General features: G+C 44.3%; 1 protein-coding gene across 2 annotated transcripts in view; it reads left to right on the forward strand.

Annotated features, from left to right (window-relative positions):
- LOC311490485 (butyrophilin-like protein 2) overlaps positions 1 to 19,266 on the forward strand; it is a 35,473-nt gene that overhangs the window by 6,970 nt on the left and 9,237 nt on the right. The window contains exons 2-6 of one of the 2 annotated variants that reach the window (XM_084547980.1): positions 9,536 to 9,880; positions 11,036 to 11,371; positions 11,505 to 11,600; positions 12,016 to 12,339; positions 15,087 to 15,410. In XM_084547980.1, coding sequence (XP_084404106.1) covers positions 9,536 to 9,880; positions 11,036 to 11,371; positions 11,505 to 11,600; positions 12,016 to 12,339; positions 15,087 to 15,410 — 1,425 coding nt within the window. Of the gene's footprint in view, positions 1 to 9,535; positions 9,881 to 11,035; positions 11,372 to 11,504; positions 11,601 to 12,015; positions 12,340 to 15,086; positions 15,411 to 19,266 lie in introns of those variants that run through there. The other variant, XM_084547981.1, reaches the window with a different exon arrangement.

Consider the following 19,266-nt stretch of genomic DNA (forward strand, 5'->3'; position numbering starts at 1 on the left):
CTCCTAACAGAGAGCTAGTCAAATTTGGCCCTTGCAAAAGCTCACTATTTAAAGAGACTCCTTGAAAACTGGCAGCGCAGTCAAACACCACACGCAGATTCTTCTTTTGTGGGTGGTATACCCCATGATGAGGAATATACCAAACTTTACCATCTTGGCGGTTCAGGTGTGTTGTTGGCACTGCCACTGCGTATCCTTTATTCAGCATGTCATTCATGAAACTTGTGTATTCTTTATGAAATGCAGGATTCTTCTTCAGCTTGCTCTTGAGGTTTAACACTCGCTGCATTGCTGCACTTTGGTTGTTTGGCATTTGGACATTTGTTTTCTTCAAGGGAAGATCTATGTAGTAATGACCATCCATAAAGCATGCAGAGTGTGACACAGAATCCATGAAGTGACGATCCTCTTGTGACATTTCTGATTTATCATCACAGTTGCGTTCAGGAAAGTCATGATTATATTGCTGTATGAGTAGTTGTTCCACACTCTCAATGGCGATTCTGTTGACTACAGCACACAGCTGTGTGTTGTCATCCACTGTGGTGTCACTCGGCTCCTTGAGTGGTCCATTCAAAATCCATCCAACAGCAGTTTTTACTGCGTATGGTCCATTGTTCTGACTATGGATCACTTTCCATGGCTCTAAAACTTTATGTTCTTTGCTTCCTATGAGAAGTTCCACTTCTTTGTCAATGAAAGGCAACTTGACTTCACTGAGATATGGCCATCTGTCAACATCTTTTTGCAATGGAATATTGTCTTTTGAAACAGGGATGCGTTTTTGAGTGAAGACTTTAGATAATTCAATGAAATTATTGTTCTCAAGACCACTGACTTCCAAACCTGTGAGGATGTAACTTTTCATTCTCCTTCTGGAATTAATGGTGCTCACCATAAGGTTGGCTTTTCGACCTTGAACATTCAGCTGCTTTGCTAGTGCTTCAGTACAAAATGATGCAGAGCTGCCGGGGTCCATAAATGCATAAGCCTCTACAGTTTTGTTGCTCTTCTTGGATTTCACTCTGATAGGCACAATAGCAAGCACACAGTTACCTCCGGCCCCAGAGCAGGCACTTGTCTCTTGATGGAAAGTTGCAGACACACAGGCAGTGTTTGTTTCATTAGTGGCTCCCTCCACTTCATTCTCAGACTTTCTTTCTTTAGCAACTTTGTCCTGCTTCGAGAAGTGCAGCATGCTAAGATGATGCTGAGAACAGATCTCACATGTCATCCTCTTCTTACAGTCTCTACTTAGATGACCTTTAACAAGGCAGCCAAAGCAGAATCCGTTTTTCTTCAGAAACTCCACTCTTTCTTTGTGTGGTTGTTCTCTGATCCTTTGACAGTCTTCCAGGGTGTGATCCTTTCCACAAAACGCACACGGCTTCATAAATGCACAATTGAATGATGTAACATCAGTCTTTGGCCTTGATAATCCACTTTGTTTCTCTCCAATGAGCTCAATGTTAGTAGCAAAACTACTTCCTTTCTTTGCCTTAATTCCCTGTTGAAACTTCTTTGTCTTTCTTTTCAGGTATTGCTGTGTTGAGATCGCCGAATAGTGGATGAGAAATTATTTTTGCTTGACGATCAACAAAGTTCACCAAATCTGCAAATCTAACCCTTCTTTGGTGCAGCTCCTGAAGGTCAAAGGCATGAACTCTCCACCGCTCTCTTATCTTGAATGGCAGCTTAGAAATGATGATCCTCATATTTGTGGGATTGTTCATCTCTTCCATATAATCTATATCCTCCATAGCGTTGCGACAGCTCACCAGAAATAATGAGAAAGAATTTAAAGCCTTTACATCTTCAGCCTTAATCTGTGGCCACTTGAATGCCTTTTCCATCAAAGCTGCTGCCATCTTCAGTTCATTTCCATATTTATCTTGAAGCAGCCTCACAGCCTCAGCATATCCATGATCGGCAGGCATATGCTGGCAGCTCTTCACAAGGTCCTGTGGCTCACCTCTGGTAAACTGCTCAAGGAAGTACAACTTGTCAGCATTACTGTCGGCTCTCTCATCAATAGCATGGATGAAAGCTCTCATAAAAGATCTGTACTCCAAAGGGTCTCCATGAAACACTGGAACATCTCTTTGAGGTAAGCGAAACAGTTGCTGATTTTTTGCAAGTAACTCTGTGATATCAGTCTGTCGTTGCATCAGCTGGTACATCCCACCAGCACTATCCACATGATGCGATAAGTCTCTGGGTTGTCGAGACCTCGGTGGTGGTGTATTTTTTATCTTGGGCTTAGCATCATAAAGCACAGCATTTCCAAGCTTAGCCGCCATAGGCTTGTCCATGTTCAATAACTTCTGGCGTTCTTCACATTCCTCATACACTTTAATTTTAGCATTGGCTGCTGCTAAAGCTGTCAAAATTTCCAGTTTTTCCTTTTCAGCTTTAATTTGTGCTTCTTTTATTTCTAATGACTGTCTTTCTTCCAGGGCAGCAGCTTGAGCAATCAGGGCAGCTCTCTTGGCTGCTTCTTTCATGCGTGCAGAGGATGCTGATGACACTTTTGACACATTTGACACACTGTCCCTTGGGGTCACCTCCATGTCACATTGTGCAGATTGTGTCCATGCTTTAACTTTACTCATAAACTGTTGACATTGATCCACTTTAGGCTGGAACCAGAAATCTTGATCAGCCTCCTTTTCTTCTTCTTTCAAGTATAACATCACAGACGAATTAAGCTCAACAAACTCTTCATAAAGTCTCTTATAAACTTTCATTTCCTTTTGCACAATGTCATTAACATCAGACAGAGTGTCATTGTCCATAAGACGCTCAACTTCATTTGACTTAGCGGTCATTTGACCCAGTTTACCTCTTCTTTGTCCTATGAGTTGATGTAATCTTGCCTCCAATCCCTTCTCCGTGAGCACTCTCTGACGGCTGCTGGTCCGGGAGACGGCATCCTCAGCGTCCTCCTCACAGTCCGCCATAATGCGTCCAAAAGTTTTAGATGGTTAAATCTGCTCACAATGGTAACGTTAAACAACTCACAGTTCCATCCAAATAACTTCCAACTTCGTGCGCTTCAGTGGCATGACACGTAAAAGTCCCATTAATCCGACTCCGCTGCGCAATCTCTTCCGGCACGTAAATCCCGATGTCCTCAGGTGCGCTACAACGCTTTAGTTGGATCTTTGTATTTCTTGGCTTGTCTGATAAACAGTCTTAGTTTGACAGCTTTTTACTTATTGTAGTGGCAAAATTTTAGTTTTTAGTTTTCGTTCCATTATAAAGCCACTTCCTTCAGTGTTCGCAGCAGGCGGTTTCTGACTCGTATCCAACCCAAAGAAGAAATAATTCACTGGAACACGATTGTGGTGCGTTCTTGAATTTAATCCAACATAAAGGGTCCGTAGTACAAGTTGCATTCATTCTATAAGGCTTGGACACGGTAAAAAGCTGGTTTCATCCAAAAACTGCTCACACTGTCTGAGTAATCAAAAGCGCACACCTGAATAATCAAAAGCGCACACCTGTCTAATCACTAAGAACAGCAGCGTACGTCACCAGGCATCAGACTTCTACAAAAATTCATATTAAACGATAAACTATCATAATCAAATTAGATCTTAATTCAAATGTTAATTGATATTATGCAAACTTCTGAAAACAACATTTTCACTTGATTTGGCTCTTACAGTATCCCCCAAAAATAATACTCAAGTAAAGTACAGATACTCAAAAACTCAAGTAAATCTACTTCGTTACTGTCCACCACTGCTTATCAGCCTGTCTCTCCCCACACCATCCCTCCCAGCTGCACCACATCAGTAATTAAGGAGTCCTGCTCCTGACGTCACCCACCGGGTCTCCCCTAATGTCACCACAGTAGTATAGTGTACTTTATGTGCAAAACCAAAAAGTCGATCTACGTCGCGAAATAGCACAAGTAACCCAACTAAGCATTTAGAGTGGTGCCACGCTACATTAAGTTAGTGAAAAGAAAGAAAACTGAGGATGAAAACGGAGACAAAGCAGTTAAAGGTCTGTTTTAACTCAATACTGGCTGTGATTGTTCCTTGTATTGCATTACGAGCCATCACTGCGCGTCCACAGCAAATGTTCTAAATAATGTAAGGAAGTGTTTAGGAAGTACAATACAATACAAAAATAAGACAACAGTTCTCCCCTTTAGTGCACTTTTTTCTTCTTTTCAGGGGTCTGTAGGGGCCAGGGGGAGGGGGATTTTAACATTTTCCATCTGCTTTTACAAGTTTGTTGTGTTACCACTGTATCTTACAGCCTTTTTTCCAAGTGCTTGTGCCGCCTCCCCCCCGTGTCATGAAAAAATGCCGCCCCGGGGGGCTGCCCGGTTCGCCCGTGGCTAAAACCGCTACTGCTCAGTTCATTTAATCCTTCTTAAATAGCCCCATCTAACCAGAACCGTCCAAAGCTGTTTAAATAAAGTAAAATGATCCATAGAGCAAATATCCTGCATAGCCCCAAGTGATGAAGTGAAACAATTACCTGATGTCTCCACCTCCAGTTCTTCTTTGACGTGTGTGCGTTCAGTCGCAGCATTCGCCTGCATTTGTGGAAGGCGTGGTTACGGTGCTACTATTTCACCTGGCAACAGAAATCCTATTTTGTGATTGGCTGATAGGTCGCTGGTTCAAACAGAGCAGTGTGCCTTCTCCTCATCCATTCATAGATTATTAATCTGTGTTAATAATGTGAGGTGAGTTTTATCAGGTCTCAGTGTGATAAATGTCCTGTGTGGTGTGTGAACGTTCTACAGCAGCTCCAACATTAGTAGTCATCATTTTACTACATCAGCTTCCTCTCTGTTATTTCCTCTAATGCTCTTTAGTTGATCCTTCGTCTTGTCTTCCTGTTTACTGCTCACCGTCTGTTTTAGCTGCTTAGAAAACATCAGCTATGAATTTTTATTTATTATCGTTTGTTTCACCTTTTTAGTGAACTTGTTTCCAACACGTTAACATAAACTTTACATGTATTTTTTTAATTTATTGTATGATTCACCTGATGGACATAAAATACTTTAAATCATTTAAATAATTTTAAACAATGAGAATGACTAATAATTTTATTTAGTGGTTGTGATCAGAGACATGTGTGTTGATCCATTATCTCATTATCTTTTTTAACAGCAGCATATAGTCACACCTGCTGTCTGTTTTAACTGCTTAGAAAACATAATGTGTAAAATGATCCCATCATTCTGTGTTACATAGTTTTAGACAACTTCATTCCAAGTCATGACCAAGTGTGAAACTTCTTTTACTCTTTTACTTACTTCTTCTAGGAGACAGTGAAAATAAATCCTTAGATTTAGTTTAGTTTACTTTCAGAGTCAGACTGCTGCACCTGACACAAACTGGATGAACAGGTGTGAAAGTATGAGGAAACTGAACGTCTTTATGAGAGTGAAGCTGAATGTAGAGAGAGACACACCTGGCCCCTCCCTCTCTTCACCTGTCAGAGGAAAGCTGACACTAGGCGCGTTCGACTTGTCTGCGCCTGTCTGAGCCTTAGGTGCATACGTCAACGTGATCTTACGCCGACTGTAGGGGTGGAGCATAAAACGGCTGCAGACAAGTCGGACACGGTCAACTTCGTGTAAACAATGGCGGATCTCGCGGTGTTTGCATTCGTTGTTGCAGAGTGCCGACGAAATAGAAGCTTTGGAGTTACCGGAATTTATACCCGTGTTACAACAAGCATGCTGTATGCAAAGGATTGTGAATAGCAGCAAATCTACTGAATAAGGATTAAGTAGCATAGTGCTTTGGTCTCCAATCTTGGCGAAAATGAACTGCTGATTAGGCTACTTATTTGAATATTTACTTTTACACCCAAAGTCGTTTAGCACCTGTAACTCAACCATGAAACGAATTCACAGAAAGATATTGAGATGGAGATTAAATGCCATTTGTTTTCATTTTTAGACAGACAGGTGTGAAGAAGAACCCCAAAAACCTACTAACCGTTAACAAGATTTGAACTACGGACGGCCGATCGCCAGACTGACGTGTTACCCACTAAACCAATTTAGGATGATACTGAAGAAGCAGTACTACGATATAAGTAAAGGATAATGGACGACACTTCTACAAATTGAATGCACGCGTTCTAGATGGTAAAACGGCCCAACGCCAAGCCTTAGAATGTAACCTGCGTTGTGTTGAGCTCTGCACACACCCGGACTCGAACCAGCAGCACCTCGGATCGGGAGGCGAGCGTGCTGACAGTTGAGCCAATAGTCCAGGGTATTTTTATTTTTTATTTTATAGTCTAATGGAGTGAAGTCCATTATCTCTCTTATTCTACTGTTACCAACATGTTAAAAATGCCTTTTTACTGTTTAATCGAAGAAATGAACACTGCATTGAACTGCAGTCAGATGTACAGCGTTTTCAGTAGGCCAGCCTACCATTGTTGCAGAAATCACATATAAGAAGGTATCCCTTCCATTTCTGTTCATTTCGCATATTCCAACATAACGAAGCGAGAAACGTCAAAATCGTCATGAGGAGATTCCTCCCAAACTGCCCAATCACGTCTTTGAACTGACGTCATGAGGGCGTCATTTCCGGCCGTGCAGTTCGTGGAAAGCAACTGCAAGATCTGACTGCAGGCGAAGACTCCCGCGATATTTTAAGGTCATGTGACATGGTGACGTAGTGGTAAGTCCCTCCCCGTCTGACTCAAGTCGGACAGGATTTCTAACCAGCATGCATTGCGTCCATCCCAGCATGCATTGCGTCCATCCCAGCATGCATCACGTCAAGTCAGACTCAGACAGATCTGCATCAAGTCGAACGCGCCTAGTGTCTTCTAGAGGTGTGCGATACCGCTAGATTTGGTATCAATCCGATACCAAGTAAATACTGGGCCAATATCGCCGATACCGATATCGATATCGATACTTTTTAAAAATTAAGGTGGATGCATCATCAATCTGAATCAATCTAAATCTGAATTAATTCTCATGACATTTTAAGTGTTTTCGTGATTTGCCTCTTGGATTGTTAATCAGTTAAAGTCCAGTACAGAATTTGGTTTATAAGTAAATAGAAAATACTTTATCACAATAAAAGTTTTTGTTCAGAAACAAAATGATCACTTGAGGACAAATAAAAACAAATTATTTTTCAGGCAGAGTGTTCAGAAACTACAATAAAAACTAAATCTCTCCCTTCATTGAACTTCTTTCTGGATTTTTTTTTTCTTAAATAAACAAAGTGTAGAAAATTATCACTCCACAACAAATACTATAAATAATGTAAGGACGTCTTTAGGAAGTACAATACAATACAAAAATAAGACAACATTTCTCCCCTTTAGTGCACGGGGATTTCTATATGCTTTTACAAGTTTGTTGTGTTACCACTGTATCTTACCACCTTTTTACAAATAGCACAACTTGCTATCGTTTCATTTTCGGCCCGAAAATATAACCAAACAGCCCTACTCTTTCTCTGTTGTGTGTAATGCGTTGCTGCTGGCCGAGCCTGGCTGGTAGCGGTGGGCTTGTTCGGTCACCTGGTGCCGCAGAGTCACGTGACGGTACAACAAACACACGCGAGGGGGAGGAGGAGCAAAATGAGCCTGATCTGCTCTATGACAGCAGCGGCATCGAGACAAACAGAGTCAGGTCGCTTCTTTAATGAAACGAGAGAAACTGAAACTATCGATCGATGAAAGTATCGATCTCATTACATTGGTATCGATCAATCTCGATACCAACGTTGGTATCGATATTATCGATATTTGGATCGATCCGCCCACCTCTACTGTCTTCACAAACGTGGCTGCAGAGAAGTGTTGTCAGAGAGTCAGTAGATGATCAGCTGCTGTGAGCCTTAGTTTGACAGGAAGATGAAGACGTTGGTGGTGTTTGTGATCCTCGTTCACGGTAAGATATCTTCTTCCTGGATCTGATTCTCACTTCAGTCTGACATCATTTCTCTCACGTCTGTCTCTTTAAAGAAAGTCAGTGATGACCTGTTTCAACTTTGATTAGTTCTTAGTTTGTCTGTGAGGGACACGTCCAGAAGCAGAGTCTGATGTTCTGTTCACGTGGACTGTTTTCTAATCACTGCTGTAAATGTAAAATCACATCAAGAAAGAAAGAATCAAACAGATTGAAGGTGAGCTCAGAGCTAACGACTGCTTGATGATCTGGCTGCAGGTCAGGACTTCACTGTTGGACACAAACATTTACAAATGTCAATGTGTTTGAAAGTCAAACTGTCAGCTAGTGACTTCTTCATGGGGGGATGTTGACGACTAGTTTCCTCATCCAGATACCACATTACTGAGAACAAGCAACAGAGACATATTAAAGGTTAATAAATGTTAACCTTATTAAACAGCAGCTGTTTTCATTCACCCTATCTATCCTGATGTTTCCAGTGGTGAATGTGGGACAGGTTTTCAGTGACTGGAACAAACTGAATGTCCTGGTCTGGACTCCACAGCCTCCGTCCTGTTTATTTCTGTCTCTAGACAAAAGTCTGAACATTCACACATTAACAACAGGTCAGTCTTCAAATGGGTTCTTACTGGAATCAACACAAATGATCCAAAGCTTTCTGAGCAGCACAGAGGACAGAACGTTGACTATCACATGTCTGGATGTATCAGATGATCAGAGAACAGTCGGTCCAGTCTTCTGTTCCTGACATTGTGAACTGGAACCAGGTCAGAGGTTAACTATCAAACACAAACACAGTGAGCTACGGTGTCCTGGAGTGGACAGAAAGACAAACATCTGTAGAATGAGGCCATGTTTCCTAAGCTGAGTGCTAGAAATGCTAGAAAGAAGACAAGAGAACAGAGCATTGACTTAGGACCCAGCCCCCCTGGACCTTATGGACAAGCAGACCATGAACATGAAGGATGTTTCTCAGTAACATCTTGCTCCAATCAGTAGATGTTCTCTCTGTGTTTGCTGCATGTTAGCTTCCTAGTGTTCCAGACTTGTAAATCTGTGAAAGCAAGAAGCCATCTCTGAATACTTGACATGAATAACACGGATGGTGTCTAGTTTGGACGATGAGACAGTTTTTGGTTTAGATTGGTGCTGTTAAAGAAGAGATGTGTCTCTGTGTTAGTATCAGGACCAGAGGAGGCCTTTTACTGATGGAGTGTAGTGCAGAGATCAGTCCTGAGAGATGGTGCACCATGAGTTCATTCATCAGTTAGAGCTAAAAATCATCTTCTGCTTGACTGAACTCTAAACTGTTCCAGGACTGGAGTAGAGGACAGACCTGATCAACACAATCTTACAAATGTCATTACTCATTACTTTGAGCAAGAGAGGAAGTTTTTCAGCCAAATCTATGAAAACTGTCTAAACACATTCAGTGATCTGTTCTTTGACTTCAGTCTGTCAATGAAATGTAGTTTTTCATTGACTGACTGATAGTTCAACTGGTTTCTCTGGTCCCTGCAGATAATGTGACCTACAGTCAGTCATGTGTCAAGTCAAACCCACAGCATGCAGCTGATTTGTGTTTCTCTTTGTGTGTCCTCTCAGTTTCCCAGCATGCCCTGGCAGGTGTGGTGCAGGTGAATGAGGGGGCGGAGTCTGTCCTGCTACCCTGCCAATACTTGGATTCTTTACGTAACGACACCACAGTGATTTGGACCAGGAACGATCTCAGTCTCAAATCTGTCCACAAACGAGGAGCAACAGATGAAGTTGAAGGTCAGAACCAGGTTTACAGGGGGAGGACATCGATGGCGCCTGATGCTCTAGACACTGGAGACTTCAGCCTCACTCTGACAAAACCCCACCTCTCTGACAGCGGCAGCTACACCTGCTCCATCAGTAATGGAGGAGAAGAATGGAGAGTGACAGATGTACTTCTACAGGTCAAAGGTCAGAAACAAACCTCAACATGTGTTCACTGTTTAAATATGAGGAGGAAGAAAAAGACTCAACTGAACCTTTGTGAGGTTTCACTTTCTGTAGCAGAACATTTGACAAACAGCAGTGGAGACAAGAGCAGCACCTCATTCATTCATTCATTCATTCATTCATGCTACAAGATATGACAGAACCAGTATTAACTCTGTCAAAGACTGGAAAACCTGAAGGAAGGTGATGGGTCCTTCTAAGAGTGTTAGAGAAAAGTGTAAGGAAGAGTTTCTCACAGACATTTAGCAACGATGAAAGGATGAAAATCTAACTCAGGTTTTTATGTGATCCAGGAATGAAGTTTGAAAGCAGCAGTGTTTTCATATTATTAGGAACAGTCTGGGGAGACATTCCTGTAAAGATGATGTGTTGTGTTTCTGCTAATGTGATGAGATGCTTCTAATTAGGGCTGTCAATAGATAAATATTTCATTTCATACTTACATTCAAATGAATCACACATTCTTTTAAAGTTTGTTTCAGATAAACCTGAAAGGTACATTTGAAAGTTTTTAATACTCTTCTCAACATGTCAGCTGCTCAGAAAGCTCTGTGCTCTGCAGAGAAGTCTCAGCTCTCAGCTGTGTTCTTGGTCCAGTGGTAACTCTGTTCACATCCACAGTAAATGCAGATAACTTAGTTCTAGTAGAGAGGAGACTCTGACAGGACGTTGAAGATGAACTTATCGTCCAAAAACCCATTCCTTTATCAATTACTGCTCCTTTTTCTCTGCTTGACTTCATCCTCTTCCTCTTTGGGGAGTTTTGTCAGTTTTGATGCTACAGGGTGTATTACTGCCCTCTGCAGAGTAAAATGATTTACTATGACCACTGTGTTACTGCTGCTTTAATCACGTCCTGATTTCAGTTGACTTTAATGATGAACTAATCACAGAAAACTCAGTGTGTTTGTCAGTGAATGTAGAACTCACCGACACACTGATCATTTATCATCAATGATTCTATGGATCAGTTTGAAATATTCAGGGAGTAATGGAAGAGGAGGGAGCAGCTACAGTGAGCTGTTAGATGAAGAGCTGCAGACTTAACACCTCCAGCTTCTCATCCAGGAAACAAACACCTGCCACTACAGTTTATCTGCTTTATTGTCCTCTCAGACCAGCAGGTGGATGTGAAGGTGCAGGAAGGGGCGGAGTCTGTCATCCTACCATGCAGAACAAACGCTGACCTGCCTGAGGACACCTCAGTGGAGTGGACTCACTCTGAGCCAGAACTCATCATGGTCCATGTGTATCGAGACGGAAACAACCAACTTAACAATCAGGACAGGTTTTACAAAGATAGAACAAAGATGAATGAAGACCTGCTGGAAACTGGAGACTTCAGTCTGACCCTGAAATACCCCACAGAGAGAGACTCTGGATCATACATCTGCACCGTCTACAGAGGCCAAGACATCCTGAGAGAGAAAGTAGTGCTGCACCACCTCAAAGGTACTGTAAGGACTGTAAATACAGGTCAGAGGTCAGAGGTCAGAGCTGTAGATACAGGTCAGAGGTCAGAGGTCAGAGCTGTAGATACAGGTCAGAGGTCAGAGGTCATGTTTTTCTTTATGTTTCTCCACAGTACTGTTTCCAACATGGGCCATAGTTCTCCTGGTTCTCCTGGTTGTACTTGGTGTTGGGGGTCTTTTGTTTCATTGTCGACACTACTTCATGTCAGGTGAGTCTCTACTACACTACCCATAATGCTGATGGTAACATGTGTCCTGTGGAGGAGACTTGTTCCAGCTGCTGAAAGAGTTCAGAGTTCAAACAGCTGCTACAGAGAGCTGAAGAGAAACTTCCAGGTTTAGTTCCAGAAGTCAGAAACTCTTCATCAAACATGTCTGCAGCACTTTACAGAACGCTTTGACTAGTTACCAAGGAACGAGTCAGGAAGACATCAGGAACAAACGGAGACACAATCCAGCTCTAATCAGAAGCTCCTGACGTCCTCAATCAGGACCTGAGCTCTGAGCTCATGAGTCCAGGTCTCTCCCAGTCCCAGTAAAACCAGAGCAGAGGGTTAGGGTTCTTCCTCATCCATTCATCTGATTGGTCTCTACAGCTGATGATGGGATTTGTTGTCCTCTCAGTCTACCAGGTGGAGGTGGATTCAGGGGTGGAGTCTGTCCAGCTGATCTGCAAAACCACAACTCACCTGCCTGAAGACGCTAAAGTGGAGTGGAAGGACAGAAAAGACAAGAAGGTCCATGTGTATCAGAACGGCTCTGACCAGCTTAAAGACCAGAACCAGATTTACAGAAACAGAACGAAGATGAAGAAAAACCTGAAAACTGGAGACCTCAGTCTGACCCTGAAATACCCCACAGATGGAGACAACAGCACCTACACCTGTACTGTCTACAACAAGGAGGGAAACATGCTGATGGAGAAACAAGTGAAGCTCAATGTCAGAGGTCGGTACTGCAGATACAGGTCAGAGGTCTTCCTGAACATTAATGTTGTAAACATGTTACTCCACCTACCACCCATTAGGGCTTCCACATGGGTGGTAGGTGGAGAAAGGCTGCAGGGAGGGCTTCGCCTCCCCCCAATTAGGGCCTACATGGACAACATGACGACAACAACGTCAACCGCTCCTTGTACCAGGAGATTGCTGGATAAGCTAAACAGCAACCAGCAGTGGGCTAGGATGAAAGTGAAGCCTATTAAATCTCGGAGTATTTCCATTGTTAAAGGAAAGGTAGTAGATAAGAAGTTTGTTATAAATGATGAGGTAGTTCCCACAGTGCTGGAAAAGCCAGTGAAGAGTTTGGGAAGATGGTATGATGCAAGTCTTAGTGATAAGGTGCAGTTTGAAGGGTTGAGGCAGGAAACGGTTCGAGGTATTTCAAGCATAGACCGGTCAGGGCTACCAGGGAAGTTAAAATTATGGTGCTTGCAATTTGGTTTACTGCCCCGGCTAATGTGGCCGCTAACAGTTTATGAGGTTTCCCTGTCAAAGGTAGAAAAGTTAGAAAAGTTGATTAATTTAATCTATCAGAAAATGGCTCGGTGTCCCACGCTGCTTAAGCAGCACAGCCTTGTATGGGAAAGGTATTCTGGAGCTCCCAGTTACCAGCGTAACAGAGGAGTTTAAGTGTGCTAAAGTTAGACTGGAAATGACTCTTATTCAGTCAAAGGATCCAGTGGTTAGGAGTGCAGCGCCCACTGTTAAGACAGGGAGGAAGTGGAACCCAAAAGAGGCAGTACAGCAAGCACAGGCAGCTCTTAAACATAGGGATATCATAGGCCATGTACAGCAAGGGCGTGGAGGCCTAGGGCTGTGTGCAGGGAAACCTCTGTGGAGCAAGGCATCAGCAGTAGAAAGGAGAAAGATGGTAGTGGAAGAGGTACGGAAGCAAGAGGAAGCAGTTAGATGCTCGAAGGCAGTGTCGCAGGCTAAGCAGGGTCAGTGGGTGAACTGGGAGAGTGTGGAGAAAAGGAAGTTGAAGTGGAGAGAGCTTTGGAGCATGGAGGCTAGCAGGATTAGATTTATGTTAGGGGCTACTTATGATGTGCTGCCAACTCCCCAGAACCTAAACCAGTGGGTAGGTGAGGATAATGCCTGTCCACTGTGCACTTGTGTCTGCACGCTTAGACATATTCTGACAGGTTGTAAGGTTAGTCTTTCCCAAGGACGTTATACCTGGCGTCACAACCAGGTACTGAAATGTTTAGCAGCTGCAACTGAGGAAAAACGGGTGAATGTAAATTCCATGGCCGTTAACAGAGAGAATAGATGTATTAAGTTTGTACGGGAGGGAGAAAAGTCTAGACCAGCAGGTATCAGACATAACACGGGACAGCTAAGAGTAGGAGGAGCCTGGGAGATGAAGGCGGACTTAAATGGACAACTGGTTATTCCCACCGAGATAGCTAGCACCCGACTACGGGCAGATCTGCTGTTGTGGTCTGAGCCAGAGAAAGTAGTCTATTTCATAGAGCTGACTGTCCCGTGGGAAGATAGAGTTGAGGAGGCTAATGAGCGTAAGAGAGCTAAGTATGCAGAGTTAGCAGCAGATGCAGAGCAGAATGGTTGGAAGGCTTATCTCCGCCCGGTAGAAGTGGGCTGCCGTGGATTTGTGGCAAAGTCGGCGATTGCTCTTCTGAGTGAGCTGGGCATATGGGGAAAAAGCCAGAGGACTGCGGTATGTAACATGTCTCAGGCAGCAGAGAGAGCGAGCGAGTGGCTCTGGACACGTAGGAAGCATGCTAGCTGGGGAACTAGGTAAAGGTAAGGATGGCTGCGTGATGTTAGTGTGTTTACAAATCATTATAGATGTGGTCTATTGGTTCGTAGTTCAGCCCGCATTTCGGCGATTCACGATAGATTTGTTTGTTTGGTTCGTGGTTTAGTCCGCATCAATGGGGCAATTTGTGTTGTGATTCATAAAAGGACTAGGCTATTGAAATATTAGTTGTTGTCTAATATTAATGGTGAGAAATGGTGAGATAAACAGGGTTGTGCAGTGGCAGCGTGGAGGGGGGTGACTCCAGGACGCTGGAATTCACTGTTAAGCCTTCTCGAGGTGTCGTGGGCGTAACTTAAGAAACATCGGTGAAGGGAGGTGCCCACTTGAAAACCCCAATGACATGCTGCATACTGCTGTTGTTTAGGCCAGGTTCCTGATGTCTTCATGTTGCTTGGTAGCTATGGTTACCTGCTGAGCGGGCCATACAAGCCAGCCGCGTTAGGTTAGCTTATGTTTCACAATGTTTGAATTATCCTCTGCTGCTCTGTGGGCCTACAAGCCAGCAGCATTTGGTTAGCTTATATTTCACAAGGGTTGAGTTAGCGTCTGCTGCTGAGCGGGCCATACAAGCCAGCAGCATTTACTTAGTTAATTTAGATTGTAGGTTAAGCGTGACTATATCACATGACTGTAGGTTTGTTAGGGTTTTTTTCAGCTGGACAGGGCCTCTAAATGTGTTTTGCCTGGGATTGTGGCACACGGGATTGTTACATCTAATCCTGTGTATTATTGAATGTCACATGATTGGACAGACACCAAAGACAACACTGTCTCTGTTCAATGGAGAATGGGACATATTTCAGACTGGAACCAGTCAAACATGTTTCACTCCAAATATTTCTCTTCAATGTGCTCAGAGCTGCTGCTGCTGTCTCTACAGCTGATGATGGGATTTGTTGTCCTCTCAGTCCCCCAGGTGGAGGTGGATTCAGGGGTGGAGTCTGTCCAGCTGACCTGCAAAACCACAACTCACCTGCCTGAAGACGCTAAAGTGGTGTGGATGGACAGTTACAGGAAGGTCCATGTGTATCAGAACGGCTCTGACCAGCTTGAAGACCAGAACCAGATTTACAGAAACAGAACGAAGATGAATGAAGACCTGCTGGAAACTGGAGACCTCAGTCTGACCCTGAAATACCCCACAGATGGAGACAACAACACCTACACCTGCACCGTCTACAACAAGGAGAGAAAGATCCTGATGAAGAAACAAGTGAAGCTCAAGGTCAGAGGTCAGTACTGTAGATACAGGTCAGAGGTCAGAGGTCAGTACTGTTGATACAGGTCAGAGGTCAGTACTGTAGATACAGGTCAGAGGTCAGAGGTCAGTACTGTAGATACAGGTCAGAGGTCAGAGGTCAGTACTGTAGATACAGGTCAGAGGTCAGAGGTCAGAGCTGTAGATACAGGTCAGAGGTCAGTATTGTAGGTACAGATCAGAGGTCAGAGGTCAGTACTGTAGATACAGGTCAGAGGTCAGTACTGTAGATACAGATCAGAGGTCAGAGGTCAGTACTGTTCATGAGACCGAAGACATGTTTATTAATCCCACATATGGAAAATTACCTTGTCACCGTAGCACGGAAATTTGGCAAAAATATATATACAAAAACAATAACGACTTTATGGAGCCCCACAGGGGACAAGGGGAAAAAAATATGATGGGTGAAGAAAAAAAAAAGGACGGACTTTTGCGAGATCTCGCAAAACTATCTTGGGATCTCGGAAAACTTTTGCGAGATCTCGCAAAAGTTTCTCAGGATCTCGCAAAAGTTTCTCGGTATCTCTCAAAAGTTTTGAGAGATACCGAGAAACAAAGTATTCTGGACCAGACTGGTGTTTCTATGACGAAAGAAGAGGAGCAATGGAGGACGACTTGGAGAGCTTCTTGAATTCAAGAGAGGTCCCAAAAGAGGACATAAGTCGAATGAAGAGAGACAAGGTGGGCATAGTAATAGGCTAATATTATATAATAATTCATTCATGTTTATTAAAAATTAATTAATGTATCAACGGACGTGACACACGCATTATTTTATCATTTTATATGAGATCTCGCGAAGCTTCACGAGATTATAAGAGATCTCGCGAGGTCGTATTTAGATTATAATATTAATCCGGGTCAGCTAACGAAAACAAATACAGACACAAACATGGAGTGGGAGAAGTTTATTGAATTTTATTTTGAAATGGGCCTAAAATACAGCGAGATATAAATGCCCACCTTGTCTCTCTTCATTCGACTTATGTCCTCTTTTGGGACCTCTCTTTTGCGAGATCCCGAGATAGTTTTGTGAGATCTCGCAAAAGTTTTGCGAGATCCCGCAAAAGTCCGTCCTTTTTTTTTTTTTCACCCATCATATTTTTTTTTTCCCGTGTCCCCTGGGGGGCTCCGTACGACTTCGACGAGGGAAATTGCCAAAAAAACACAAGTACTAATTTGAAAAATGTAAACAAAAAATAACAACACTCCAAAAAATATACCGCGCAATATAAAGACATTCTGTATATACAGTGTGGTGGTGGAATAAACTTTACAAATAAATAATTGCTAAAACTTTAAAAACTATAAGATGGTGAGGTAGTGGTTCGTACAAAATGACAATTTTTATTGTCTCAGGCTGGTGTTGTACAGCCTGATGGCAGCTGGGATGAAGGACCTGTGGTAGCGTTCCTTCTTGCAGCGTGGATGCAGCAGTCTGCTGCTGAAGGAGCTGCTGAGGTCTGAAACAGTCTGATACAGTGGGTGAGAGGGGTTGTCCATGACTGATATCAGCTTGGCTAACATCCTCCTCTAACCCACCTCCTCCATGGAGTCCAGAGACCAGTCTAAGACAGAGCCGGCCCGTCTGACCAGCTTGTTCAGTCTCTTCCTGTCCCTCTCTGAGCTTCCACTGCTCCAGCAGACCACTGCATATAGGATGGCAGAAGCCACCACAGAGTCATAAAAAGTCCTGAGCAGTGTCCTGCACACTCCAAAGGACCTCAGTCATCTAAGCAGGTGGAGACAACTTTGGCCCTTCTCGTTCAGGGCGTTTGTGTTGTGTGTCCAGTCCAGTTTGTTGTTTAGGTGAACACCCAGGTACTTGTAATCCTCCACGACCCCGATGTCCAAGCCCTGGATGTTCACCAGTGCAGTCAGATTTGGTTTCCTGCTAAAGTCGATCACCACCTCCTTTGTCTTGCTGGCGTTGATGTGCAGGTGGTTCAGAGTACATCAGTCCACAAAGTTGGTGATGACCTCCAGGTACTTCAGGTCGTTTCCCTGAGACACATGCCTGACAATGGCTGTATCATCAGAGAATTTCTGGAGGTGGCAGCTGTTAGTGTTGTGTCTGAAGTCCGATGTATACAGGGTGAAGAGGAATGGAGAGAGCACAGTACCCTGTGGCGCCACCGTGCTGCAGACTACCACATCAGACACACAGTCATGAAGCCTCACATACTGCGGCCTGTTGGAGAGGTAGTCGATGGTCCATGCAGCCAGGCTACTGTTAGCTCCAGCTCCTTCCAGCTTCCCCCTTAGCAGTGATGGTTGGACGGTGTTGAAAGCACTGGAGAAGTCGAAGAACATGACTCTCACAGTGCTACCGGTGTTCCCTAGGTGAGAAACACATCTGTGCAGCAGGCAGATGACAGCGTCTTCCACACCTATGCCTGGACGATAGGCAAACTGCAGCGGGTCCATGTTGTCGTTCACCAGATGACGGAGGTGGCCCAGGATAATCCTCTCCATGGTCTTCATCAGATGAGAAGTCAGGACTACTGGCCTGAAGTGGTTCAGCTCACTGGGACGCGCAGTCTTTGGAACCGGAACCACACAGGATGTTTTCCACAGGAGTGGAACTCTCTCCAGACTGATGCTCAAGTTGAAGATGTGCAGAAAAACCCCACAGAGTTGATCTGCACAGTCCTTGAGGAGTCTGGAGCTGATGCCATCAGGGCCAGTAGCCTTCCTTGGTTTGATCCTCCTTAGCTCCCTCCTCACCTGATCTGTGGTTATGGAGAAGTTGGGGGGGTGGTGTGAAGAAACCCCTGTTGGGTTAGGTGTCAGTTGGGGTGAATGGATCTCCCCAGCAGAGAGTAGTGGGAGGAGGTGTGTTGCTGGTGACAGTCCAGAGATGTTGTTGCTGACAGAGATGTTCTGGGGGGGTGGGGATAGGGGGTGGTTTATGGGTGCCGTTTGGTCTGGGCTGTGGAGGGTGGGGGAGGAGGCAGGAACACAGTCAAACCTATTGAAGAACAGGTTCAGTTCATTGGCCCATTCATGGTCTCCTGCTTCTGGGCCCCTTCCACTGTCCTTCCCGTGTCCAGAGATGGTTTTCAGGCCTCTCCAGACCTCTCTGGTGTTGTTATCCTGAAGGCGCTCCTCCAGCTTCCTCCTGTAGCTGTCCTTGCCCCTCCTTATCTCTCTCTTGAGCTCCTTCTGCACCCTCTTCAGCTCCTCTTTGTTCCCAGTTTTAAAAACCCTCTTCTTCTCCTTCAGCGGGGTTTTTAATTCCGGGGTCACCCAGGGTTTGTTGTTGGAGAAGCACCGTACCTTCTTCATAGGTACAGTGTTCTCCACGCAGAAATTGATGTAGTTTGTGATGCAGGTTGTCAGACTGTCGATGTCTTCCCCATGTGGCCTGCAGAGCACATCCCAGTCTGTGGTGTCAAAACAGTCCCCAGCGCCATACTGGCCTCCTCAGTCCATCTCCTCACATACCTTTTGGTGGGTGGTTGTTTGTTTACCATAGGTATGTAGGCAGGGAGCAGATGAACCAGGTTGTGGTCAGAACGACCCAGTGGGGGGAGGGGGGAGGAGCTGTATGCATCCTTGGTGTTTGCATACAGCAAGTCCAGTGTCCTATTGTCCCTGGTGTTGCATTTAACATATTGGGTGAATGTGGGGAGAGTGGAGGACAGGGAGGCGTGGTTAAAGTCCCCGGAGATTAGTAGCAGGGCCTGGGGGTGCGATGTCTGGAGCTGTGATACAACAGTGTGTAGGAGCTCGCAGGCTGCAGCAGCGTCGGCAGAGGAGGGGATGTACAACAAGCCCTGGATCACCAGCCAGCTGAAGGATCTGCTGAACAAGAAGAAGCAGGC

Source organism: Chelon labrosus (genome assembly GCF_963514085.1).
Source record: "Chelon labrosus genome assembly, chromosome: 1".
NCBI lineage: Eukaryota > Metazoa > Chordata > Actinopteri > Mugiliformes > Mugilidae > Chelon > Chelon labrosus.